General features: G+C 37.0%; 2 protein-coding genes and 1 long non-coding RNA gene across 6 annotated transcripts in view; 2 read left to right on the top strand and 1 right to left on the bottom strand.

The window, feature by feature from the left end:
* The first annotated feature begins 1,137 nt into the window (after window positions 1–1,137).
* LOC125279712 lies at window positions 1,138–2,813 on the top strand. Its single transcript, XR_007187435.1, has 4 exons — window positions 1,138–1,309; window positions 1,874–1,957; window positions 2,350–2,408; window positions 2,635–2,813. It is a non-coding gene; the product is annotated as an uncharacterized LOC125279712 (long non-coding RNA).
* Window positions 2,814–3,185: 372 nt separating this feature from the next.
* Window positions 3,186–6,622, top strand: pierce1 (piercer of microtubule wall 1). Its single transcript, XM_048211266.1, has 3 exons — window positions 3,186–3,417; window positions 6,052–6,130; window positions 6,208–6,622. Exons 1-3 carry the CDS (start codon window positions 3,269–3,271, stop codon window positions 6,388–6,390), a joined length of 411 nt encoding a protein of 136 aa, XP_048067223.1. The 5' UTR covers window positions 3,186–3,268; the 3' UTR covers window positions 6,391–6,622.
* The window catches only part of LOC125280607 (tight junction protein ZO-2), a 119,837-nt gene continuing 98,504 nt past the window's right edge, over window positions 6,623–27,955 (bottom strand). For 3 of the 4 annotated variants that reach the window (XM_048211262.1, XM_048211264.1, XM_048211265.1), the window contains 13 exons: window positions 26,177–26,327; window positions 25,765–25,873; window positions 23,420–23,639; window positions 23,023–23,204; window positions 22,321–22,416; window positions 20,715–20,803; window positions 20,381–20,591; window positions 19,828–19,928; window positions 15,934–16,155; window positions 13,257–13,373; window positions 9,501–9,848; window positions 9,114–9,199; window positions 6,623–7,766 (listed from right to left, as the gene is read on the bottom strand). In XM_048211262.1, the coding sequence (XP_048067219.1) occupies window positions 7,595–7,766; window positions 9,114–9,199; window positions 9,501–9,848; window positions 13,257–13,373; window positions 15,934–16,155; window positions 19,828–19,928; window positions 20,381–20,591; window positions 20,715–20,803; window positions 22,321–22,416; window positions 23,023–23,204; window positions 23,420–23,639; window positions 25,765–25,873; window positions 26,177–26,327 (2,104 nt within the window). In that variant the 3' untranslated portion in view covers window positions 6,623–7,594. The remainder of the gene's footprint in view (window positions 7,767–9,113; window positions 9,200–9,500; window positions 9,849–13,256; window positions 13,374–15,933; window positions 16,156–19,827; window positions 19,929–20,380; window positions 20,592–20,714; window positions 20,804–22,320; window positions 22,417–23,022; window positions 23,205–23,419; window positions 23,640–25,764; window positions 25,874–26,176; window positions 26,328–27,955) is intronic. The other variant, XM_048211263.1, reaches the window with a different exon arrangement.

Below are 27,955 nucleotides of genomic sequence, written 5' to 3'. Positions count from 1 at the left end.
CTTTGCTGGTCCTATGCTGGTCCTATGATGGTCCTATGCTGGTCCTATGCTGGTCCTATGCTGGTCCTAAAATGGTCCTATGCTGGTCCTATGCTGGTCCTATGCTGGTTCTAAGCTGGTGCTGGTCCTATGCTTGTCCTAAGATGGTCCTATGCTGGTTCTAAGATGGTCCTATGCTGGTCCATGCTGGTCCTATGCTGGTTCTAAAATGGTCCTATGCTGGTCCTATGCTGGTTCTAAGCTGGTGCTGGTCCTATGCTGGTCCTATGCTGGTCCTAAGATGGTCCTATGCTGGTCCATGCTGGTCCTATGCTGGTCCTATGCTGGTCCTATGCTGGTTCTAAGCTGGTGCTGGTCCTATGCTGGTCCTAAAACGGTCCTATGCTGGTACTAAGCTGGTCCTATGCTGGTCCATGCTGGTCCTAAACTGGTCCTAAACTGGTCCAGGACCAGCAGCATGGACTAGCATAAACCAGCTCAAACCAGCATACCAGCTTCAAAACCTACCTGTTTTTTTCAACAGGGACGTGCATATGTTTTAGAAGTCACCGTGATTTTGCCAAGTAAGATCCTGGAACAACATTCCTGTCAGAAAATGTAAACCTCCCTACTCCTAAACCTAACCCTACCCATAACTTATCCCTAAAATCAGAGGGTGAATAACACTGATGTAGAAACACCCCTGGTTGTAAGCCTAAACTTGACATTAACTGTAAACTTGTCCTTCAAATCTGATTGGTTGACTGGAATGTTGTTCCAGGGTCAACAAAGATGTTGATCCAGGAATGTGTTGTAGCTACTTGGTGAAATCTTGTTCACCATGTTTTCGGAGCACAGTTTTTACCATTTTTTTAATATTTCAACAGCCCCAAGCAGAACTAAAAGAAACCTGCTTATGTAAAATATATAATTAAAAGATGTAGTAAGAGTCATTTGCTTAAGTGTGCATAACTTCCCACTTCAGAAAAATGAAAAATCCTTCTCAGAGTTCACTGACAGACTCCAGCAGTTCTAGGAGGATGGAGCTTGTTCTTTACAGCAGTTTTATCAGTTCCAAACACACACAGGAATTCCGGTTTGGGGAATGACCACCCTGATTCCTCACTTCCACAGGAAGGTTAAATAAAAAGAACCACTTACACGACAAAGGCATTGCATTTCTCACATGTCTGGACAGAGGTGTAGGCTACAATGACTGCGTTAGTAAAGTCCTGCTTCTGGAGCTCAAACATTCGTCTATGGACCTCCTCATATCTCAGATTCACCAGCTGGATCAGCACATATTTGGAAACAGATCCATAATTTTCAGGTAGAGTTTTGAACAATCAATTTTCCAAAGGAATTTGGGTCACACACGAACAATATGTCATTCCTTTTTGGAGCCGCTTTAAAGTTATTGTTGCTATTTTAGTCCATTACAGTATGCAATATATATAGACGTAAAGTATTGCAGGATGTTTCAGTTGAACATTTCAGGCAACTGGCTTTACTCCTAAAGTTGTGCTAACGCATCAATCTATGCGATGCATCACCTAACTTCATATTTGTTTGAAATTTTTTATAGATTAATACAAGAATTAGGCCTATAGAATATTTTAAAGTGTTTTATTTTACTAAAATACTGTTATACATTTTAACAACATTTTAGATTTTAATCACACTACGTCAGCTGATCACATTATTTAAAATTGCGCCCTCTGTTGGCAAATCTTAATATTAAGTAGGGCGTTGAAGTGTAAAATTATTTGTTTTGTGCATATATTTATATCCATATTAGAGAGGAACAATGTTATTTCTGATAGAGAAGCCTCTAGTCTAACAATACTGCTTTGTTTAAAGTATTACATCATGTTTTTCTACTCCTTCACTGCAGCATGGATGGATTTACCCTCTCAGAGTCTGAGTAAGAGCACTAAAGGGGACCAATGAAGACTAAGACTTCTGAAGTCTGCAAAAGGTAAAGTCTGCATAATTGTAGCAAATCACGAATACATTTAAATTCTGCATGTTTGAACCCATAAAAACGGTTTAATTTTACAATGTCATGCCTTGATGAGAAGAAAGAAGCCCTTTTAACTGCTTCACAGTCCATTATTACTTTTGGTACGCGCTAGGCCAGACTCAAACTCGTACCGTGAGTAATAATGCACCGTGGCAGTGTGTTTGTCAGCGTGGAGAAACTCAAGCCAGGTTTGGAAGCGAATAAATAAAGAGGAAACATTTTAATATGAATGTTTGCATAAATTAACACTTTTCACTTGCATAAACTCAACCATGCCCACACCTGCTTCCCTTTGGCATTATGAGACTGAACTTGATGATGGACTCACTGTATTGTTTTAATTTTAGGTATGAAATGAAGTAAATCGGATGACACTCTGGATGACCACTCAAAATGTTCATAAAGGGTATGTATGCAGCATACACTTCTGTATGCAGTATTGATATGCAGCAGTTCATTAAGCAGTAGGAACATCTGAGCATCAATAGTATGTTATTTTCTATGTAAAAAAACCTAATAATCTACTAAATGTAAATGTGTTAAGGGTGATTTAGAAGTGGCTGCATGATGTCCAAATAGCTTGGTAAACAAGCAATGATGGTTGAATCTGTTCTTCTTTTGCTTTTTTCTAGGTTGAGAGGCACGTGGACGTCTGACAGCACATCACATCGTGCATTATAATCTTTTGTAATAAAACAGATTCCGTCATCATAACATGCAATTGATGCAAATAAGAAAATGGAAATATGTAAATGTTTAAAATGTGTAAATGTTAAAAAATGTTTTAATAAATAAAAATTATAAACAAAAATGGATTTTCTGTCAAAGTTTGAATGCAATAATAATAATAATAATAATAAATTTCTAATGTTTGAGAAAATTCTTTTTTATGAAAATTTAAGTTACCTTAGATATGTTTTAAACAATGTAATGATACCATTATTGGTATAAGATTCATCTTGGACATCTCAACAGACTAGCTGAAGTCAATCAGTTTTCAGTAACTTTTAGAATAGCCTAAAAACAACAACAACAACAACAACAACAAAATGAAACCGATATATATAGCCTATATATAGTTGTACTTTATGAAATGGTGATTATTTTTTCTATTTTTGAAAACCAATTTTGTGGGGGGGGGGAATGAAGAAATAAACAGAGTGATGGGCGGGTGGGGCGGACATGACGTCACCTAGTTACAGTGTTGATAGCAACCAACCACTCTCAGGGAATGTAAAAAGTGTGAGCATCGACACAAACGGAAACATGGACGATCATTCCGCAGATGAAGGGACAAGGATGGAGCCTGAAGTGTTATCTAATGACACATTTGAAATAAAGACAAGCGATGTGTACAAAGTGGATGAAAACTTACCAACTCGCTTTAATAATCCGGAGTGTTTCAGAGGATACAGGTGAGAAGAGTCATGTAGCCGCAGTGCACCATGTGTGACCTAAATCAGAACCTAATTAATTAATTTATATATATATATATATATATATATATATATATATATATATATATATATATACAAACTCCTCACCTTTCAGTGACAACTCACCTTTTTGAGATCAAAAAAGGTCACTTATGGGATTTTTATAGATCCAATGATAAAGTATTTTTATGGGGTGGGTCTTACAAGGGTACTTGCTTGTTTCAATAAGTATATTGTTTCCTTTACTCTTACTTTAAAAACTGATGTCTTTAAAGGGGAATATTTTATGTATTTGAGGTCTGAGATGTGGGAATGGTGAAGAGATGGCAAACAGTTTGCAGTTTAGCTCAGTATTGCCGTCTAATCAGCCAATATTGTCTTAGCATTACAGTTTTGGATATATACGGTATTAAAACTAAATAAAGAATCCCTTAAAGGGATAGTTCACCTAAAAATGAAAATTGGATGTTTATCTGCTTACCCCCAGGGCATCCAAGATATAGGTGACTGTTTCTTCAGTAGAACACAAATGATGATTTTTAACTCCAACCGTTGCGGTCTGTCAGTCGTATAATCAAAGTCCCTTTAAGACAAGTCATTTCACTCGGCGGCCATCTTTGAAACGCCTCTGGGGCATCCTGGGCATCATGCAGCTCCTATCTCTTTAAATGGGGAAACATCAGATTCTCCAAAACTGTTCGTCAACCTTACGATTAAATTTCATATTTGAAATCACCAATGAAATCTAACAACAACCGACTCATAAATATAGTTTCTAAACGCTCGAATCATGACAAAAAACCTGTATTTTTTTCAGGCTGGATCAAGCTAATGCGCATGCGCAGACCTAAATGCGCGTCTCTTCGGGGCGCGCGTCTGACTGTTTCTATAGAAACCGGTTATTCTAACGGCCGCTGAAGTGACGCGTGACTTTACCAGTCGGCGATTGGCTCTTTGCTTTAGAAGGCGGGACTTATTCCGCCATATTGCGCGTTACACTTTCTCCCATTCAAAACAATACGAGTGACACGTCTTGTGTTATTCTATAGTCTTTGGTATAATGCATGTCAATGGGAATTCCATCTATAAGAGTCAAAAAACTTGCACAGACAAATCCAAATTAAACTCTGTGGCTCGTAACGACACATCATGTCCTAAGACACGAAACGGTTTTGGTTTGTGCGAGAAACCGAACAGTATTTCATTCGCACATCCGGTTGGTGAGGTCAGAAAACGCGTTATTTGACTGACAGACGGCAACGGTTGGAGTTAAAAATCATCATTTGTGTTCTACTGAAGAAACAAAGTCACCTACATCTTGGATGCGCTGGGGTTAAGTAGATAAACATAAAATTTTCATTTTTGGGTGAACTATCCCTTTAAAGTTACTACAAATGAGCATGTAAACCAAATATTTTTTTTAAAAAACATATTGTGCGATGCATGCCCCCGCCCCACTCGATGTTCTCACCTTTTCCCCCCTTACCTGTTTGCATCCCTGATATATATATATATATATATATATATATATATATATATATATATATATATATATATACACTGCCCTCCAAAAGTTTGGAAACACCCCTCGCAAAGTGTGGTTTTAGACGATATCAGCATAAATCCTTGTCATTATTTGGTGCAAATACATTAAAGTAACTTGACATTATCATTGAAGACCAGCAATAATAATTTTCATTTTGATTACATAATAATGGCAATATAATCATGTCAAAGTCAGACATGCCCCTTTGCCAGCTGTGATGCCTGGTTACTGGTTTAAACTTGACCCAGGTTTGTAAAAGTTTTTTGGGTCAGCACACCTTCATAGCTTCAACAATTGATTGCCAATTAAGTTTAGAATACAATGAACCAATTAGAACCCAGTTTAGGTCAGATAGCTGCTAATTCTGGATATTTTGATGAATCGAAAATTGAATTTTTTTTCCATGTATAAACTGTTTATGTAATAAAATATGTTTTCGTAGTTTGTGTTGTCCCTTATCAGTGCAAAATTATCACAAATTAAAAAGGATTCATGCCAATATTGTCCAAAACCCCACTTTTCTAGGGCATTTCCAAACTTTTGGAGGCCAGTGTGTATATATATATATAATTATGGATTCACATGATAGTATTTAGTTCAGTCCTGCTCCTGGTGTACCAAGGAAGTTTCTAGTAAACCCAAAGACCTTTATTAGCCGTTTCAGATGTTTAATTAGGGTTGAAGATAAACTCTATGGACGATGGATGGATGGATATTATCATATGCACAATATCATTGGTGGTCCATCTTCATAGAAATAAGTAAATCAAATTATTGTTAACACTTTAGGGTCCAATTCTCTCAACATGCTTATTACTAGTATATTAGCTGTTTATTAGTACTTATAAAGCACATATTATTGCCTTATTCTGCATGACATTATTCTACATCCCTTAATCCTACCCAATACCTAAGCTTAACAACTAACTTACTATTAATAAGCAGTAATTAGGAGTTTACCGAGGCAAAAGTCATAGTTAATCGTAAGAATTGGACCCTAGTCTAAAGTGTGACCAAATTATTATATCAATAACAATTATCCTAATAAGCCTCCTTATACTTTTCAGCCAAAAAATGATCAACCCTCTGTACCAAACAACAAATCAAACATATGGAAGCAAAAAACCAACAGTTCACGAAATGCCGGTAAGTATACAGAACACACTGCCCTATTGATAAGATTATTCACACATTAGTATTTACACCCACTGTTTGTTTTTCAGACAACCTTTAAAGGAAGTCGTCGGAAGTTTTCAGAGCATCTTCTGAAAAGTGGCATGTACAGAGAAAACGGCTTCAACACCGTGCTGGACAAGAGCCGACTCACTGGACCCAATACGACGACTGCGTTCCACGACAGAATTAATTTCCATTGCTTATACCACACAGATGGTAAATCTCAGTAAAACACAGTCATCTTTATTCTGTATAGAACAAACCAGTCATGCTAATTTGATGCTAGCAGGGGTTTGATTTTCAATTTAGAATTTTCATTTTGGGTGATCTATCCTTTTAATTGTATAAAAATTGATCCATTTCATTTATAGCCCACTGTGTGATGGATTCCAAGACACTTCCTGTTTGACTATTAAAAAAAAAAACAAAAAAAAAAAAAAAAAAAACACACAACTAAGCCAAGAATGTCAATATAGTTTATTTTATTTGGTGTAGTAGAGTGAAATTCCACAGTAGACCTGAACGTAAATGTCCAGGGAAAATTCTCTCAGTGTGTGACTCTCACACACAGTGGAAGCCATCAAAATATAATCCACGAGTTTTAGAAGCACTTTGAACCGATACGTGGAGGTAAAGCGGACTAATGTACAATCAAGCGTGTTAAAAACGTAATGCAGTGGGGTTGAAATAAGACAAACCGTGACAACAGCAGTTCCAATCACTCGAACCAACCAGCATCGACCTGAATTGTGAAGTGTCCCTTTGGAAACTCATTTGTGGTTGCTGTCGCTACACTGAGGATACGGGCGCATTAAGGGTTTTGGTGTTGTTGACTTTTTCCCTGTTTTTCCTTGGAGCTGTAAGCAGCAAATATATTGTCCAGAGGGCTGGATTGTCAAGTCCACAAACCTCCAACATTATTTGTAAAGTAAAAGGCACTTCAAAATGTTGTAACAAAATCCAGTGTATTGTCTTACATCGTATAACACACATGATCAGAAATGAAGGAATGCAAAGATAGTACAAACCTTAAAGAGAGTGACGTTTTAAAACAGTTTTGCTTCAGGCTTATAAAAAGAAAGTAACAAAAAGCTGGTTTGTAGCACACGACGGGTTTAAGGTTTTCATGGAGCAAAGAGAGAGAGAGAGAGACGTTTCTGTAGCGTTGCAGAAACTGAAAAAATTGCATAGGCAAGAAAACATGGTTCTGGAATCACACAGAGGGAAACAAAAATGCAAATATATATATATATAAAAAAACAATAAGATTCTATCCACACGGACAGAAAGTTGAACTTCTTTGAAGTGAAAAAGACAAATATACGTGTGGGAAACTTAAAAGCAAATGGGACTTCCAAGTCAGCAGCAGTTTTGGTGCAGGGCGGCGCCCCGGTGGAATGGTGAAGCTGTGCGGTGAGCCGAAGCAGAGGAACTCTACAGCTCAGTGTCCTGATACTTTTGTGTGGTGGTGTAATAGCCGCGCTTGGTCTGATCCGCCAGCTGCTGTCGAAACTCCTCCCCGGGCTCCTCGCCAAGGCCGAGCGGGCGGCTCTCTGTGTATGGCAGCTTGCAAGGAGGCGTCTGGGGCTCTGGTCGCGCACTGGAGCTTGACGCAAAGCAAACGGAGCAAGATCAGTGAAAGACTGAGCACACTTTTTCACACTGAAAGGGATAGTTCACCCAAAAATCTGTCATTTACTCATCCTCAAGTTGTTCCAGAATGAATTTCTTTCTTCTGCTGAAAACAGAAGAAGATATTCTTGAGAATATGGGTAACTAAACAGTTAAAGGATTAGTCCACTTTCAAATAAAATTTTCCTGATAATTTACTCACCCCCATGTCATCCAAGATGTTCATGTCTTTCTTTCTTCAGTCGAAAAGAAATTAAGGTTTTTGAGGAAAACATTCCAGGATTTTTCTCCATATAGTGGACTTCAATGGCCTCCAGACAGTTGGAGGTCAAAATGACAGTTTCAGTGCAGCTTCAAAGAGCTTTAAACGATGCCAGACGAGGAATAAGGGTCTTATCTAGCGAAACGATCGGCCATTTTCGAAAAAAATACAACTGTATATGCTTTATAAACACAAATGATCGCCTTGCACGTGCTTTCGCTTTCCGTATTCTTCAAAAAGCTTACGCTGTGTGTCCTACACCTTCCCTATTCTACTTACGGAATGAATGCAGCACCAGTTCAGTTTTTTTCCGTAAGTAGAATAGGGAAGGCGTAGGACATACAGCGTAAGCACGTTCAAGGCAGTCATTTGTGTTTATAAAGCATATACAGTTGTATTTTTTTTAGAAAATGGCCGATCGTTTCGCTAGATAAGACCCTTATTCCTCGTCTGATATTGTTGAAAACCCTTTGAAGCTGCACTGAAACTGTAATTTTGACCTTCAGCTGTTTGGAGGCCATTGAAGTCCACTATAAGGAGAATAATCCTGGAATGTTTTAATCAAAAACCTTAATTTATTTTCAACTGAAGAAAGAAAGACATGAACATCTTGGATGACATGGGGGTGTGTAAATTATCAGGAGAGTTTTATTTGAAAGTGAACTAATCCTTTAATGGGCCCCATTGACTTCCATAGTATGGAAAAACGACGACTATGGAAGTCAGTGGGGCCCATCAACTCTTCAGACTTGGATTAAACTGCTCAATTCACATGGATTTATTTTATGATGAACAAAAGTCTTAAGGGTGAACTGTCCCTTTAAGATGAGGTCACATTTACCATTGTTCTGGGAATTTCATGTGAGGGTGTAGGATTTCCCCATGCAGATTTCACAACGAGTTCGAGTTGGTCATGCAAATTCGCCGTGTTGACCAACAAAAATCTTCTTGGTTTGAAAGTATGTGAGCTGTGCTACATACATCGCTACACTATTAACAAATACAATAGAACTTTTTCACTAATGTGACCACACCATCAGACCAAAACCAGACTCTTACCCGATAGGCTGTGGCCTGCTGTGGTCCAGTTTCTGAGACTTCATGGGGACGGCATAGATGTCTGGATGCTTCTGAGCAATCTCCAACTGAAAACAGACAATATGAAGGCATCAGAATTGCTTACTTGAATATTTTAATTTGATGACATGTTGGTCAAGTTTCTGGAATTATTCTAGATAGATGCCAAGCTACTGGATGACAAGTGCAAGAGACACTTTAAAGAGCAAAACACAAGTGATTTGCAAGCAACGGTAGACAAAATAGGACAGAAAATGTGTTTAATACATACATGTTTCTACAGTATGGCAACCTAGCATTAGAGGAGACTGATGAAAAATCTTGTTTATTCTGTACTTCATGCAAAGCCTAAAGATGATGAAAACGCACCCTGGCGTTCTGGGCCTCTTGGATCTCCAGAACTCTTTGTGTCCGGGCGAAGTGATCCATCTGCTCGAAGGCCTTCACTTTGCCCCGGAAAGACCTCTGTGAAGGATCGTCAGGACTGTCCACCAGGGGTTCACTGTCCCGTATCGGGGGGCTGTTTACGAGGCCCCTGGAGCTGCGGGATGCGAAGTTAGGTTTAAGTGCGGGTGGGGGAGGCAGGGGCTTGTTTTTTGCCGGAGAGTCCTGGCTGCGCGGGTGCTCGCTGCTTGCGGGGCTGCTTGAACGAGAGTCGTAGTTTCGAGAGGGGTCGTACTGCCCCCGCGACACCTCGACTTGAGACAGCATTTTTACCTGAAACACATTTGAATATGCGTGTTAGAGAATAGAAACGAAATGCTGCACAACACTACACCATGGGTTAACCTCTTTTTAAAGGGATAGTTCACCCCAAAAAAATAATTATCCCATGATTTACTCACCCTCAAGCCATCCTAGCTGTATATGACTATCTTCCATATTATATTTAAAAATATCCTGGTTCTCCCAAATTTTATAATGGTAGTGAATGGCACTCACGATTTTGAAGCCCAAAAAAGTGCATCCATCCATCATAAATATAATTATACAGCTCCAGGGGGTTAATAAAGGTCTTCTGAAGTGATGGGTTTTTGTAAGAAAAAATATCCATATTTATAACTTTATAAACTATAATAACCAGCTTCCGGCAAACATCCATATGCAAGTTGAGTTACGGCGGAAGCGTAACCTCTGACGAGATGCATGACGTATTGAAATCACGAATTAGAAGTCTAAAATGAGAACTTTTAAAGACAAATGTCAGAGGATTTTGATATAAGGGAAGAGGAGCTTGAGTTTGTTGCCCAGCCCTATTTGTTTGAACCGTGAGAGGTATCTACTCTCACCTACATCCAACATCCTTTTTTTTCTTTTTTTAACCAAACCCCATTGCTTCACTTCAGAAGGCCTTTATTAAGCCCTTGGAGCCATGTGGATTACTTTTATGATGGATGGATGCACTTTTTCGGCATTCAAAATAGTGAGCACCATACAATACCATTATAAAGCTTGGAAGAGGATATTTTTATCATCTCCAATTGTGTTTGTCTGAAAGAAGATAGTCATATACAGGTGCTGGTCATATAATTAGAATATTGTGAAAAAGTTCATTTTTTTATTGTAAATTATTTTTAAAAATGAAACTTTCATATATTCTAGATTCCCTACATGTAAAGTAAAACATTTCAAAAGTTTTTTTTTTTTTAATTTTGATGATTAGAGCATACAGCTCATGAAAGTCCAAAATCCAGTATCTCAAAATATTAGAATATTTCCTAAGATCAATCAAAAAATGGATTTTTAAAACAGAAAAGTTCAAGTTCTTTAAAGTATGTTCATTTGTACACTCAATACTTGGTCGGCAGCACATATTACAGCAAATTACTTGCTCTAGCAGGAAACTTCCCACTAGACTTCAAGCAGCTTGGATTCTGTGCCTCTCCAGTCTTCCTTCAGACTCTGGGACCATGATTTCAACATGAAATGCAAAATTTACTTTTATCTGAAAAGAGGACTTTCGACCACTGTTCACTGTCCAGTTCTTTTTCTCCTTAGCCCAGGTAAGATGCTTCTGATGTTGTTTCTGTTTCAGAAGTGGCTTGGTAGTCCTTTTCCTGAAGATGTCTGAGTGTGGTGGCTCTTGATGCGCTGACTCCGGCTTCATTCTACTCATTGTGAAGCTCTCCCAAGTGTTTGAATCGGCTTTACTTGACAGTATTCTCAAGCTTGTGGTCATCCCTGTTGCTTGTGCACCTTTGCCTACCCAATTTCTTCCTTCTAGTCAACTTTGCATTTAATAATATGCCCATTCAGTAATGACCATCTGTGACTTACTCTCTTTGTAGAGGGTGTCAACGATTGTCTCCTGGACCAAGTCAGCAGTCTTCCCCAATAGTGTGGTTTCAAAGAACAAGAGATACCCGGAATTTATACTGTAGGGATGGTCATTTAACGAAACTCAAATGTAAATATTCTAATATTTTGAGATACTGGATTTTGGACTATCATTAGCTGTATGCTCTAACCAACAAATTAAAAAAAAACAAAAAAAACTTTTGAAATGTTTTACTTTACATGTAGGGAATCTAGTATAAATGAAAGTTTATTTTAAAAAAAAATAATTTACAATAAAAAAATGAACTTTTTCACGATATTCTAATTATATGACCAGCACCTGTACACCTAGGATGGCTTGAGGGTGAGTAAACAATGGGATCATTTAAGGCCAATTCACACCACACCAATAGATGGCAACAGAGACTTTGTTGGGTTTAGTCGGATCGGAGTGTTACCCCTGTTGGAGTCTGTTGGAGCTTGTTTTTGCCGAATGAACATGCTGAATCAGAGTTAGAATGCCTGAGAAGTGATGTGCTGTAATCTAGTGACTGTCGGCGTTGGTCTGTGTCTGTCGATGCAGTGTGAATTGGCCTTAAAACTACAGGTAAAGGCCAGTTATAGCACTGGATTCAACTGAGATTTACTGCATCTACTCAGGGCTGTCATCACTGTATTTTCAAATTGAGATCCATGATTCCAAACACAAAACCTACTAAAGCAACACTACTAGTAAAATCTCCTAAACTAACTGTGCCAGTTTTTCTATAAACACTGACTAAACACTAAAACTACAATTAACACTTTACAATAAGGTGCAATTTTTTAACATGAGTTAATACATTAGGTCTCATGAACCAATTATTGTTCATTAAAATGATTAAAAATCATTTACATTAACTGGAATAAAGCTGAAATAAAATAAAATATAAATATTAGATGAAAAACTGAAGAAAAAAAAAAAAAAAAAACTAAAACTAAAATAAAAATAAATTAAAGATAAATAGAAATATTAAAAAAAAAAAAAACATCAAACTAAAAAAGTACATAAAATGAAAACCAAAAATCTAAAAAATAAAATTTAATTCAAAATATTAATAGTATAGTATATAAATAATCCTAAATAACTGTCACAAACTAACAATATTGTTTTACAAATATTAATACATTTTTAACATAGAAATCAATCATTAATGTATTCTGAAAAAACAAAAGTACTAATATTTTAGTTATAAATATATGTATAAATTTACACTAACCTAGATTAAAAATGCTGAAAAAAATGACCTTTTAATTAATTAATGATATCAAATTGAACCTTATTGTAAATGGTTATCAAACTACTTTACATCCAATTACCATCTTTATTTCATTTACATCAAGGTTACAGTATACATGTCTGGCACTAGATGCTGACAGTTGCTTTCAAGTAAACTACACTAGTTATTTCACCAATCATTTGGCACAACACAGATCTCGGCTCTACAGCGTACCACAATGAGCCATTGAGCTGCTGCGAGATGATTCTGAACTGCTGGAAAAATGGTTGTGCCAAATCAGGCCGTTCTTCTGCATGAATGTGGGTTTAGTCAGGGGAGGAGTTGTGTTAGAGTGAGTTTATCATCTTTACTGCAAAGTTTGGAGTCTCTACAAAGTATTTAGGCACTTAAAAATGGATGCATGCAACTGCATCACATAATAAAATATCTATTTAAAGGGTGGCATAAGTGTGACTTGTGTCCACTACATGCAATTTTTTCCTCTTTTGACATTTAGTTTAATATCTTGTAAATGATGAATGGTGTTTTTAAGAAAGGAAAGCCATTGGGGAGCATGTCATGAGCTCACCTTCGCGGGGTCAGGCAGGAAGGTGGACATAAAGGGGGGACTAGCCTCAGTCAGCATCTCTCTGCTTCCCACTCTACGGATACGACCTCGAATCTCTGGGCTGGACTTCCTGAGGATCTGGAGGGGGGGTGGAATTCAGATAACATAGAAAGTAGACTAGGCAGGGGAATGCATTCATTCATCCATCCGTAAGATTCCCACATTATTTATACGTTTTAAATGTATAAGGTTATTTTTTAGATAATTTTTTTTATTTTTACAACATTATTTTAGTATTATTTATATACTGTTATAGTATTTATTAATATTTTGCATCAGTTTTCACTGTAATTTTTAAGTTTTTGTACTTCTGTTGTGTCCCTTAGTCATTTATATATATACACGTGTATATATATATATATATATATATATATATATATATATATATATATATATATATATATATATATATACACACACACACAGTGGCATGAAAAAGTATGTGAACCCCTTGCAGAATCTGTGAAAATGAGAATTATTTTAATAAAATAAGAGGGATAATAAAAATGCATGTTATTTTTTGTTTAGTACTGTCCTGAGTAAGATATTTAACATAAAAGATGTTTGCATTTAGTTCACAAGACAAAACAATAGCTGAATTTATTAAAATAACCCCATTCATAACCATTCAATGAACCATTGATTCTCAACACTGTGTGTGGTTACTTGATGATCTACGACTGTTTTTTTGTTTTGTGATGGTTGTTCATGAGTCTCTTGTTTGTTCTGAGCAGTTAAACTGAGCTCTGTTCTTCAGAAAAATCCTCCAGCTCCTGCAGATTCATCAGTCTTCCAGCATCTTTTGCATATTTGAACCCTTTCCAGCAGTGACTGTAGGATTTTGAGATCTGTGTTTTCACACTGAGGACAACTGAAGGACTCAAACTCAACTATTAAAAAAGGTTCAAACATTCACTGATGAAGATGTCACAATCTTTTGTTTAAATATCATTGTTTTTCATTTAGTACTGCCCTTCGGAACCAACAGAAGATACCTGCATGCTTCCCGGCAGAAAAATTAAGTACAATTTTTCCTTGATATTTGAATTCAAAAGTTTTCACACCCCGACTCTTAATGCATCGTGTTTCCTTCTGGAGCATCAGTGAATGTTTAAACCTTTTTTAATAGTTGTGTTTGAGTCCCTCAATTGTCCTCAGTGTGAAAAGATGGATCTCAAAATCCTACAGCCACTGCTGAAAAGGGTTCAAATATGCAAAAATGCTGGAAAACTGATGAATCTGCAGGAGCTGGAGGATTTTTCTGAAGAACAGAGCTCAGTTTAACTGCTCAGGACAAACAAGAAACTCACGAACAACCATCACAAAACATAAAAACAGTCGTAGATCATCAAGTAACCACACACAGTACTGAGAATCAATGGTTCACATACTTATGAATGGGGTTATTTTAATAAATTCAGCTATTGTTTTGTCTTGTGAACTAAATGCAAACATCTTTTATGTTAAATATCTTACTCAGGACAGTACTAAACAAAAAAATAACATGCATTTTTTATTATCCCTCTTATTTTATTAAAATAATTCTCATTTTCACAGATTCTGCAAGGGGTTCACATACTTTTTCATGCCACTGTATATATGTGTGTGTGTGTGTGTGTGTGTGTGTGTGTATATATATATTCAGATTTAGTAATTTTAGTACTTCAACTTATTTAAGTTAGTTGCCAAGACATTTCTAATTTTAGTTTAAAAATTTTAAAGTTCAAGTTTTTACATTTAATAATTATATTTTATTTCAGCTTCATTTCAATTAACAAAAATTACTTTAGTTTTAGTTAACAACACTGACTTTAGTTAATGATACTTCCAGGTTTTTCATATCCTTAAAAATGATGTAAATTTGCTGGAATAATCATAATTTAAGTTACTCTGTACAGTAAACATTTAGTGATGAGTAATGTTGTAGTTCCAACATCTAACAGAAGGGGGCAGAAGAGTCTGCTTTTTGCATTTACAGATGCACTTGCTTTTTTTTTTTCTCAAAAACATTAATTCCACATGATTTGCCATGTAAACTCATTGTCTTGCATTTACAGCATGTAATGCATGCATAACAAGTGTGTGCTGGTGTCTTACTCTCAATATGAAAATATATTTCCCTGCTGACTTGACCTCTGCTGTCTTTCTTCTAACACACAGCTGACTTTCTGCTGATCTAGGCAACTGTGAGGGATGCCTTCGCATCAAGCATGTTTAAGTGTGTAGATGTCAAAGTATTTGCATACAGTTTGCCATCACTGTGAGGGATGAATGTGTCCATACATGTCTTCGGGCATGATAAATAGCCAACAACGTTTTGGAATTAGTATGCATGCATGTGTGTGGAGGTATGCGCACATTCCCTGATATTTCCAGGGGCCAGTTGCATAAACTTAGCCACTATGTTAAGACTGTGTCTTAAGAACTAGTTTGAATAACTAGCAGTTAACCAAGGTGTAATCAGGCTTACTTTTCCAATTTAAATTAGACCGATCTACCTTTTTACCAGTCTTGAAGAAAAAAATTAGATGACTAAGTTTTAAACAGACCAAGTCTAAGCAGTTTATGCAACTGGCCACAGGTTTTCCATGACCGTGGGACCCCTGTAGATATGTTATACATGCGTGCATGTGCTAACCTCCTCTGGCATGACTGGCTCAGAGGAGCGGCTAATGGCCGACACCCGCTGGCGGTCGAGTGGCTCGTCCGCTTCGTTATCTGTGTAAGTCCCGCCCTCGTCTGCCGTGTCTTCGTAGTCGCTGGTCAGCCGGCTGTCCATGCTGAGATAGTCAGCGCTCATCGCCGAGAGATACGACATGCGGTCGTCGTGAACGTCAAGGTCCCCCTCTGTCCCGTCCAGCTAAAAGAGACACATGATGGATCTTGTGTACAGAGAGGAGTGAAAACAAAAGAAAACACAAAAACAAAACAGAACGAAAGCTGTAGAGCACCACTGAAGAATGATGAACAGTAAAAGCACAGAAAAACAGGAGGAATGACTACCATCAGAAAAGGAAGACATGCATTAGCAGGTAAACTATGGGTTTAACTGTAAGGGAAACATTGAAGAATACTGGGAAAGATAAAGTGGGAAAATGTGAATGAAGGAGTCTTAAAGTAAAGAGATGCTGTAAAATGTTGCATTAAAGTTAACATGAAACCATAATGGATTTTTTACTGCACAGCCCTGGTTTTAATGTTCTGTACATGATTCATCTTGTGTGTTAACATCTTAAAAAAAATGTTATACTAAAATTAATGTATTTTACAATTTTTTTTTAAATATTAAAAGGGTCATGAATTGAGAAATCAAATTTTCCTTGATCTTTTGATATGTAAGAGGTCATTGTACTATAAAAATATCCTGTAAGTTTCAGAACGCAAAACTCAAAAATTCTTTTATTTAAACCAAGCTCAGAAAATGACTAGTTTCGGAATTTGTCACATTATTATGTAGTAGTGCAACGAAAGACTGCCACTGCAGTAAAAGGTCAACGCCTACTTCAACATCATAGCCTCTTTAGCCCCGCCCATCGATTTGCACATCTCATGTAGTAGTAAATACGAGAGAGGCGCAAACACAGGATTACTCCAGCAACAAAACAATAGAGATGCCTCTGAGGATTACAAGACATTTTGAAGGGCAAAGTTGTGGAAAAACACAACTTTTTGTTTCTGCATTGCCATCCTTGTGATCCTAACATTAAGAGAGCATGGATGAACTTTATTTTTAACGAAGTTCCAGTCGGATTGCATCAGTAAGACACTGTTTATTCGTGTTCGCTTAATTTTTTCTGCAGATTCGTTTTTAAACAAGTTCACACACAGCCTGATGCAGGCTTTTCAGAGAGACTGTAAATAAAAGATGACAACTACATTGGATCTGACAGAAATGTCGCAACAAACAAAGTGCAACAATGTTTTACCATACAATGTTTGTCACTACTGTTTTGTCTGTTACAGATCGCTTGACATGTACTGAGTATTTATACTGTAGCTCCACAGTCAAATTGAATAGTTGTGATTTGCTGTTCTTTCTTTTGCTTCTGCATTTTTAAAGGGTTAGTTTAACCAAAAACAAAAATTCTTTCATTAATTACTCACCATTGTGTCGTTCCACATCAGTATGACTTTGTTCATCTTCAGAACGCAAATGAAGATCTTTTAAATTGAAATCCGAGAGGTTTCTGTCCCTCCATAGTGATCCAACACAACTACCACTTTTGAAGCCCCAGAAAGTTAGTAAAGACATCATTAAAGTAATCCATGTTTAACCTCAATTTTGTGAAGCAATGTGAGTGCTTTGTTTGCATACAAAAAAAACATAGTTTACCACTTTATTTACGAAAATATTTATTCACGAGAGCATCATGACACATGTTGTGTTTTGACTTGTGTGTCAAAACCACAACTCATGCGTTTTGTGTTCACACGAGAGCTGACATTGTTGCGTGAACACACTTTGGATAATATTATTCTGTAAATAAAAGTGGTCAATTGTGTTTTTTTGTGCAAAAAAAGCACTCAAGTCGCTTCGTGAAACTGAAGCTAAACCACTGCAGTCACATGGAGTACTTTAATGATGTCTTTACTACCTTTCTGGACCTTCAAAAGTGGTCATTGCGTTGGATCTCTATGGAGGCACAATAAGCTCTCAGATTTCATTAAAAATATCTTCATTTGTGTTCCAAAGATGAACGAAAGTCTTACAGATGTGGAACGACACGAGTGTGAGTAATTAATGACAGAATTTTCATTTTTGGGTGAACTAACTCTTTAGTGTGTTAATTTGGGGGATTGCCGGATGCAGAAGAAAGCACGTAGAGGATGCTGCTTTTGTTATTGTTTTGATGGAAGCCATTCACTGTAATCCTGAATAAAAGCTTCAGTGAGCGACATCTTCTGTTTTGTCATCAGTACAACACATTTCATTTTATTTAAAATATGACACTGCAAATGACAATGCATACATTTTTCACTTTATCAAAAATGATTAAAGGTGCCCTAGAACTTTTTTTTTAAAGATGTAATATAAGTCTAAGGTGTCCCCTGAATGTGTCTGTGAAGTTTCAGCTCAAAATACCCCATAGATTTTTTTAAATAAATTTTTTTAACTGCCTATTTTGGGGCATCATTATAAATGAGCCGATTCAGGGCTGCTGGCCCTTTAATTCTCGTGCTCTCCGCCCACGGAGCTCGCGCTTGCCTTAAACAACATAAAAAAAAATTCAAACAGCTAATATAACCCTCAAAATGGATCTTTACAAAGTGTTCGTCATGCAGCATGTCTAATCGCGTAAGTACAGTGTTTATTTGAATGTTTACATTTGGTTATGAATGAGTTTGATAGTGCTCCGTGGCTAATGGCTAATGCTACACTGTTGGAGAGATTTATAAAGAATGAAGTTGTTTATGAATTATACAGACTGCAAGTGTTTAAAAATGAAAATAGCGACGGCTCGTCTCCGTGAATACAGTAAGAAACGATGGTAACTTTAACCACATTTAACAGTACATTAGCAACATGCTAACGAAACATTTAGAAAGACAATTTACAAATATCACTAAAAATATCATGTTATCATGAATCATGTCAGTTATTATCGCTCCATCTGCCATTTTTCGCTGTTGTTCTTGCTTGCTTACCTAGTCTGATGATTCTGCTGTGCACATCCAGACGTTAATACTGGCTGCCCTTGTCTAATGCCTTTCATGATGTTGGGAACATAGGCTGGCATATGCAAATATTGGGGCGTACACCCCGACTGTTACGTAACAGTTGGTGTTATGTTGAGATTCGCCTGTTCTTCGGAGGTCTTTTAAACAAATGAGATTTATATAAGAAGGAGGAAACAATGGAGTTTGAGACTCACTGTATGTCTTTTCCATGTACTAAACTCTTGTTATTTAACTATGCCGAGGTAAATTCAATTTTTGAATCTAGGGCACCTTTAACTATGAATAGCCTTTAAGAACGACACTGTGACAAACAATGGTACATTCATTCATAATTCCGTTTACATGAAACACCGGAAGTCATCCATTGTCAATTATAACTGTGGTAACTCCAAGTACTTACTTATTTTAATATGCAAAACTGTTAGCCAATCATAGCAGTGGGCGTTTACTTCCAAGTCTTGAATGCGGCACGCCCATCAAAACGGAGTGTTTGAAAGAGAGGGTCAAAAACAGGATAGAAAATAGCTTATTACTTCTAAATCATTTTTTTTTTTAATGTAAAAATCTTGATAATATAATGAGAGGACCTCAGAGAATATAATAAATTTTCTAAAAAAAAAAATGCAGTTCATGACCCTTTAAATATTTTAAATTAAAATGTTTAGTTTTCTTTTGTCTTAATATCACAATCAAGTAAACGTGGTGCATTTTTAATTGAAAATATTTTAACTACTATTTTTTTTGATGGCAGAAGCAAAATAGGTTGTAAACAGTGTTTCATGTTGACTTTAAGAGAAGGTTTTGTTTCAGAGTGGATAGAAGGTGGTGGAGAACTATCATCCATTGTTTTTACCTTCCCCTCTGAGACCCACACAGCGTGGGTCTGCTGGTCTCGTATGGTCTCCTTCAAACTGCCGTACCAGGCATCATTAGCTGAGTTCAGATCGATAACAGCTAACAGACAGATGGAGGAGGGGGACAGAGAGAGAGAGAGAGAGAGAGAGAGAGAGGAAATCAAAACATTTCGATTTGGGTCAACTGTTCTCTAGGATCTGTTTATTTCACTGTGTTTCCATCAGCTACTTTCAATCATTTGGTGATTTTCGAACTGGAATCTGTGTCAATGTCAGTTTTCATTGATATGTGCCAATCACAATATTTGATAGCTACTCTTTACTGCAATTCCCCTGATTTCGGTATTTAATTATTTTATTAAACAGAGTCATATTTTAATCTGCTTGTTCATACTAAAAATGCTAAAGAAAACCTTTAATTAAATAAAATAAATAATGTAAATTTCTGCAAAATAACCTTTCAGAGAGAAAGTCACACAGGTATGAAACAACATAACTGTGAGCAAACGCTGACAGATTTTTATATGAGGTGTCTGGACCCCCAGGACTGACCGGTAAACAGGTGTGAGCAGGTTTTCCTGAGCTTCAGAGCCTGATCGTAGAGTTTGCGGGCACTGCGGTTAGAGCTGGGGATGACCCTCTGTCTCATCGCCTTCACCCCATGTTTGCTATCCGGGCTGAAGAAGATGACTATGGGGTACCACTGCGTGTAGTTCAGGGTGTCCACAGCTTTAGGGGTGACATCCAGGAGAGCGTGCTTGTCCTGCATCAATGACAAAATGGGTCAATGTGGGTTAAATGTACAGTACAAACCTTAAAGGTGCATTCATATAAATAACTCTGACTGAAGTTTCGATTATTAATTTGTGTGTGCATACACTATTACCTGTTCGATGATCTGTCGAATCGTGTTGAGACGAACCACCCCGGAGGATTTTTCCGACCCTGCGTCTTTGGGTTCTGTTTCTGATGTGCCATTGGACAAAAACAACAAGTATAATCAAACTACAAAAACTTACTCAATATGTACAATGAAATAAATTATTATTTTTTTATTTAATGGTAGCCCTAATTTTTAGCTTAAAGTCTTAATGTGGTGTCAAAACTGGACTTTATTATTCATTCATATGCATACAAAGTTTGTTCATGAAAAGCAGGTATACAAGAATATGACCAACACACAACCTAAATTTAACTTGGACTGAAAATAAGTCAAACTCATTTTCACATGTGTGCAAGTTTAAAAGGATGTGAACTTCAATAAGGCTGAATTATTAATATAAGTTTGTATTATTTATATAATGATATTTATTAATTTAAATTATATTTCATGAATATAGTTTATATTTAACATTTAAATATATTGTCATTTAAATTAAAGGTGCCTTAGAATTAAAAATTGAATTTATCTTGGCATAGTTGAATAACAAGAGTTCAGTACATGGAAATGACACACAGTGAGTCTCAAACACCGTTGTTTCCTCCTTCTTATATAAATCTCATTTGTTTAAAAGACCTCCGACGAACAGGCGAATCTCAACAGAACACAGACTGTTACGTAACAGTTGGGATCATTAATATGTACGCCTCCAATATTTGCATATGCCAGCTCATGTTCAAGGCATTACACAAGGGCAGCCAGTATTAACGTCTGGATCTGTGCACAGCTGAATCATCAGACTAGGTAAGCAAGCAAGAACAATAGCGAAAAATGGCAGATGGAGCAATAATAACTGACATGATCCATGATAACATGATATTTTTAGTGATATTTGTAAATTGTCTTTCTAAATGTTTCGTTTGCATGTTGCTAATGTACTGTAAATGTGGTTAAAGTTACCATCGTTTCTTACTGTATTCACGGAGACAAGAGAGCCGTCGCTATTTTCATTTTTAAACACTTGCAGTCTGTATAATTCATAAACACAACTTCATTCTTTGTAAATCTCTCCAACAGTGTGTAATGTTAGCTTTAGCCACGGAGCACTATCAAACTCATTCAGAATCAAATGTAAACATCCAAATAAACACTGTACTTACGCGATTAGACATGTTGCATGACGAGCACTTTGTAAAGATCCACTTTGAGGGTTATATTAGCTGTGTGAACTTTGTTTATGCACTGTTTAAGGCAAGCGCGAGCTCCGTGGGCAGGGAGCGTGAGCATTTAAAGGGGCCGCAGCCTAAATCGGTTCATATTTAATGATGCCCCAAAATAGGCAGTTAAAAAAATTAATAAAAAAAAAATCTATGGGGTATTTTGAGCTGAAACTTCACAGACACATTCAGGTGACACCTTAGACTTATATTACATCTTTTTAAAAGACGTTCTACGGCACCTTTAATAATTTATTATTATTCCAAACAGAAGTTCAAAGCATGTTCACATCATATCAGGTTGCTAATATTCATTACAGGGTCTGAAATAATACTTAAAATCTAGTGTGACAATCCCGTTATTGATGGTATTGCAGAGACTGACATGAACTCACTGGCAATTACAAACTCATCCGGAAGCTCCGCTTTCAGTTTTTCGCTGGCAGCATCAGCGATTGGTCCAAACAGCACAACCGGCCTTCGGAATCCCGCTATGGGAGGAACACAAGGTTTACAACAAGGATTTCACAGCTGAGGTAATCTGTTTAAGCCTGACTAAAATACAGAATGGTTTCTGTTAATGGTAATAAACACTCCATTAGCTATGTAAATAGGGTTTAGAGAGGATTAAAGAAGAGTCTTGATTGATGATTCAAAACAGCCTTATTCAAATTCTTGACAATGGCTTTTGCCACATAAATCATGATGATTTTATTGGGTAATTTTTCTTGAATAGTGTGTAGGGAGCAATCTCTCTCAGTGATGAGCCCATTTTTCAAAAGTATTAAAAATTTCTCAGCTGCAGAGACTTTCATTAGCAGTATTAGGCTGGTCCGCTCAGAGAGGTGAATAATGTTGTGTGTAAGAAGCCATCGTCTTATTGAGAAAGTTTACTGTGTAAACCATACAGGTACCATGATAAGTAAATCAAGATGTTTGCCATTCGTTGCATCAGTTGTACATGGTTATTTATTACTTTATCTTTTTCTGGCTACATTGTGATTCATAAGATCCATATGCAGTGTTCACTACAAACTTGTTTTTATACCTATATTAAAAATAAAAATATTATTATTGTATATTATATACACACACACCTTCTCTCAGCACCACCCTCTCATAGGCAGGGAATCGTGTGGCGACAGCAGCAGAACTTTCCTCTCGGCTCTTCCGCAGGTCTTTCTTCTTGGCCGCCCTCTGACCACGTAGTCTCCAGAAGTCAGCTCTGTCACTTCCTGAGCCCTTATGTGTGTTCTGGACGTTTGCCATCTGCTCCGCTCTGATCGGCACAGGAGCAAGGGTTATGAGTAGAAAAAGAAAGAAAGCGATGGATCATTGGAAGCAAAGTCTCTGGTTCTCTGATCTCTGGTTTTGTCCTATAGCTAATCACTATAGTTTGCACTATTTCAGGGTTAAAGACTTAAACACCATTTAGTTTAGGCATATTTTGACATATATCTCAGGCAAAGATTGCCCATCCTTCTCTGTTCTCACCTGCTCTTGTTGGGAATGATGCCCTTCTCCAGCAGTTGGTTGTCTTTGCCCAAGCGGATGGCCAGCCAGTTTCCCAGCTTGCCGTCATATAAGGTGTCCACCACCTTGAGGATCTCCCCCCGGGAGAAGGCGAGACACTGAGGCAGCTCCTTCTCATACTCAAAATGGGTCCGGATGAAAAACGAGTCCCCTCGACCGGATACCAAGATGTCTTCGTAAACTAAGACACAACACAGAGACATTAGTTCCCAAACAACTTAATGTTTTGGGATTAATTGAAAGTGAGATTAATACAAATAAATAAAATAAATAGATAGATAAAAAATAAATAACAGATAAATAAATAAAAAAATTACAATAAAAAAAAAATGTAAAGGTGCTGTAAATAAATAAACAAAACAAAACAAAATAAAAAGATAAAAATAAAAAAATAAAAATAAAAAGGTTCTGTAAAAATAAAATATAGAAATTGATATATATTAAATGGATAAAAAAATAAAATAAATAAATCAAAAGTTTATGTAAAAATAAAACATACATTATTAAACAAATAAACTAATAAATATATAATAAAATAAAAATAGATAAAAATAAATAAATGGATAAACAAAATATAAATGGATACAATAAATGAATAAATATATCAAAATGTTAAAAAATGTATACAAATAAATAAATAACGATAATAAAAATCAAAAGGTTATGTAAAAAAAAAAAAACATAAATAGATAAAATTTGAATAGCTAAAAATAAATTAATTAATTAACTAATTGTAAGTGATTTTCAGTTTATCAATCTCTCACGCTCTTCAAAATAATGCTGTAAATTAATTCTGTTGTCCTTTGTGAATTTTAAATGGGTGATTCAGTGTCATTCGAGGATAAAATTTACAGAGGTCAGATTTCCTCTAGTGGTGCCGTCACCCTCTTGATTAAAGCTCTGACACCACATCTGTCTCGGCTCAGACCAAATGAGCTTCAACCCCTGACAGTGCCAGTCCTCGCTTTCCCATGAGACATCCACACCAAGGAGAGATGGAGAGAGAGAAATAAAGACAGAGACAGGGAATGAATGCGATGGAAGGATGACATGACAGCAGAAAAAGAGAGATAGAGCCAAGAGAGCAGTGTCAGTTCCAACAGCAGGGGTCACTGCTGACGTCCCGCCGTCTTGCGATGGGGTTAGGAACTTGTTTTTAGTTGAACTCCTTTCTGAAAGTTCCTCTACTGGGATTGAACCAATAAGCATTCAGAACAGGGGTTCATTTACTTCCTCACATAACAGGCAAGAGAAAGCACAGCTCACAAACATGAAAATCAAGATTTTTGCATGTTTGTACATGTGTGAGCATGACCGCACTTGGCACGGCAGTCCCTGGAAGAGCCAAAACTGGCTACAACTGGTTTTGTACTGATGAGCAACAAGCCGAGGCCTCTCGACAGGCTCTGTGTGTATAGGGGGAAGGGAAGAATGAAGAGAGAGCGCTTCAGGGCCTGTTCACACATACAGTAATGTATGAATGGCTGCTAGACCTGCTGTGGGATGCTGTAATTTAGGGGCCAAAAAAATACTAAAAAATAATTTGGAAAACATTATTATTATTTTTAAAAGGTAATAAAAAAATAAAAAAATAAAATAAAAATAAATAAATAAATAAAACTGTCAAAGTCATGTGAACCATTGAAATTTCGAAATGTTTCCAAACACATCACATAACAAAGCCTCGTTTACTGAAATCACGTGACTTTGGTGATTTGAAACACACTCCGAACCACTGATTTGAAACAAAAGATTTGTGAAGCTTTGAAGCTTCATGAAGCAGTGTTTTGAAATCGCCCATCGCTAGATATTGTTGAATAAAGTCATTATTTCGTTTTTTGGCACACAAAAAGTACTCTCATCACTTCATAATATTAAGGTTGAACCACTGTAGTCACATGAACTGATTTAAATACGTCTTTAGTAGCTTTCTGGGCTACTAAAGACATACTAAAGACTTTCTTTTTAATTATCTTGCTGTCAATGCAGGCCTCACTGAGCCATCAGATTTTATCAAAAATATCTTAATTTGTGTTCTGAAGATGAGCGAAGGTCTTATGGGTGTGGAACGACATGAGGGTGAGTAATTAATGACAGAATTTTCATTTTTGGGTGAACTAACCCTTTAATATGAAAACTCAAAATTCAAAATATTAATAAAACTATAATAAAACTAAAATAACACTGCTTCGGACAAGAAGATGGGGGTGTTTCAGTGCTTGTATGTTTCCTGAGGTGAAGCGAGGGGCGGTTTTGTGCGTTTAATGTGTGTGGTGTGAGCAAGGCTTGTGTTCTCTTGCACTCACCCTCGGTTTTATTCTGTGCCAAAATGGTCACGACCTCACCCCGCGGGATCTCCAGCAGGAACAGCACGGCCTCCTCTCGCACAATGCCCCGAAAGTCAACGTTATTCACCTTTAGGGAGAGACAGATAACACACACGCACACGTACAGTTGAAAAGGAAATGTGGCTGTTCAGGCTATTTCTGAAAACCACCATATAATAAGCATAATAAGGTTAGCTAATCATAAGAGATGTCATTTACATACATAAACTTTAAATATACAGCAATAAAAACAACTTGTTTTATTCAAAGGGTCGAAGAGAGCATGGAAAATGGTCATGAATAATTCAATTACAATTGTTTTTTGTTTTTTGAACATTATAATTGAACCTCAGGGGGAAAAAACCTAAAACTGAAACTGATGTTTTTGTACCTTCATGATCTGATCCCCTACACGGAGACCTTCTTCTTCAGCCGGACTGCCCTCTTGCACTCCTGCTATGAATATTCCCACATCATTTCCTCCAGCTAACCTCAGTCCAACGCTCTCTCCTTTCTGAAAGCTCACCATCACTGTGTTGGGCCTAAAAAAGAGAGAGTGAGAGTTAGAAATTTGCTAAAAATAATAATTTAACATCAGTTTCATTCTGAAAAAAACTGCAAGTAGACAGACTCCAAATTTACTGCCAATACACAACTGTTCAAAGGATACATTAAACTGATCAAAAGTGACAGTAAAAACATTTATAATGTGCATTGTGTTCCCTTTCTGACTTAAAATATTCATTTTAATTAGTTTAATTTGAGATGGTAGAGTCATACTTTGTCTGACAGAAATGTTAATATCAAAAATGTACTTTCCAAAATGCAACAGGTACCCATTTAATAGAACAACTCCCAAAAAAGATATTAAGAGAAAAACATACTGAGGCTTAAAAATGGTCCAATTTCTATTCATCCTTTCCAAACACACCAAAAACCAAAGGCACCGTCATGTCTTGTTTTCCCCTGCTCTCCAGCTGAAAGCCCCTCTCTCATCCTGTGCTCAGGTAAAACAAACTCTGGTCTCTAGTCTTAAAGCAAAGCGGCTCTGTAAGCAAGTGCAGGACACAAAAATAACCTCTCCCAGTGGATACGAGCAGCAGCAGACTGCCTCTTCCTCATGAATATGGAGGAGCTGACGGAGAGGATGATTAAAAGAGAGAGATTGCAGCGGTATCCACTCCGTCTGTGAGGCTGTGATGCAGATGACCCCCCATCTTGGTTTCATTTTCTGTGCTTTGTCTTCCTGTTCACTCTTCCCCCAGTGTGACAGTTTAAACGGACAGTTCACCTCAAAATTAACCTCAAAAGTCCATATTATGCTCTGTAACAAAGTCTTGATTTTGTTTTTGTCTTTCATGCTTGAACGTTCAAAAAACACATAATTTTTCACATATTTTACATTGTTGCAGCACCTCTATTCCCAGTCTGTCAGTAACACACTTTTTAGTTCCGGTCTCTATGAAGCTCCTCCTTTCGAAAACTGCAATGTGCTCTGATTGGTTGGCTGGACCAGTGTGCTGGGATTGGTGAACCGCTTCCAGCGTGTTTCTGAAATGTGACCCTTGTGAGTTTCAACACGCTACTAAGGCAACTCAACCAGGCCTCGGCCCTTTTTTGCGTATGCCTTGTGCAGGAATTATTTAAATGAGGAATATTGTGACGTGTTAATTCCCGGACGGAAACTCAAGACTACAATCAAGGCGTTTCAGTTCAGAATTGCGTGCGATTAATCAAAACTGAGTTTCGATTTCGGCTTACAACAATTACAAAATAATATGATAATCGAAATAAAACGATTATTGTGCCTGATGCCGTTTCTTTCATTTACAGCGGTGCACTTTCACTCCTCAAAGCCCAAACTTAATGTGTAAATCTGTGAAATCATGTACTGTGCCTTTTGTAAAAAGGGATGTGCTTGATATTAAAAAGAGTTTTCAAAGGCACCATACTACGGAGCTTTAGCTCAGGTGGCTTTCTGCGCGCGCCCTCTGACACAAAGCAGAACACAGCGAAGCAAACTTGAGCTTCGTGTGTGTGCCTAAATGGTCAAATACATGCTCCAATTTCAAAATGCTGGGGTTGGCGATTATTCACGTAAACCCAGTCAGTTATGTCTTATGTGAAAATAAACAGTTGGAAAATAAAAGAATGTGTATCAGTATATTGG

The sequence above is a fragment of the Megalobrama amblycephala genome, linkage group LG12 (genome assembly GCF_018812025.1).
Source record: "Megalobrama amblycephala isolate DHTTF-2021 linkage group LG12, ASM1881202v1, whole genome shotgun sequence".
NCBI classification, from domain to species: Eukaryota; Metazoa; Chordata; class Actinopteri; order Cypriniformes; family Xenocyprididae; genus Megalobrama; species Megalobrama amblycephala.
This window is presented reverse-complemented; position numbering and strand designations above follow the sequence as displayed.

What these genes read in the sequence shown, in the direction of transcription:
- pierce1 (XM_048211266.1), top strand. Translation starts at nt 3,269, where the DNA reads ATGGACGATCATTCCGCAGATGAAGGGACAAGGATGGAGCCTGAAGTG. An exon ending in GAGTGTTTCAGAGGATACAG is followed by an intron (nt 3,418 to 6,051) that starts GTGAGAAGAGTC and finishes TATACTTTTCAG; the next exon opens with CCAAAAAATGATCAACCCTC. An exon ending in CAACAGTTCACGAAATGCCG is followed by an intron (nt 6,131 to 6,207) that starts GTAAGTATACAG and finishes TTTGTTTTTCAG; the next exon opens with ACAACCTTTAAAGGAAGTCG.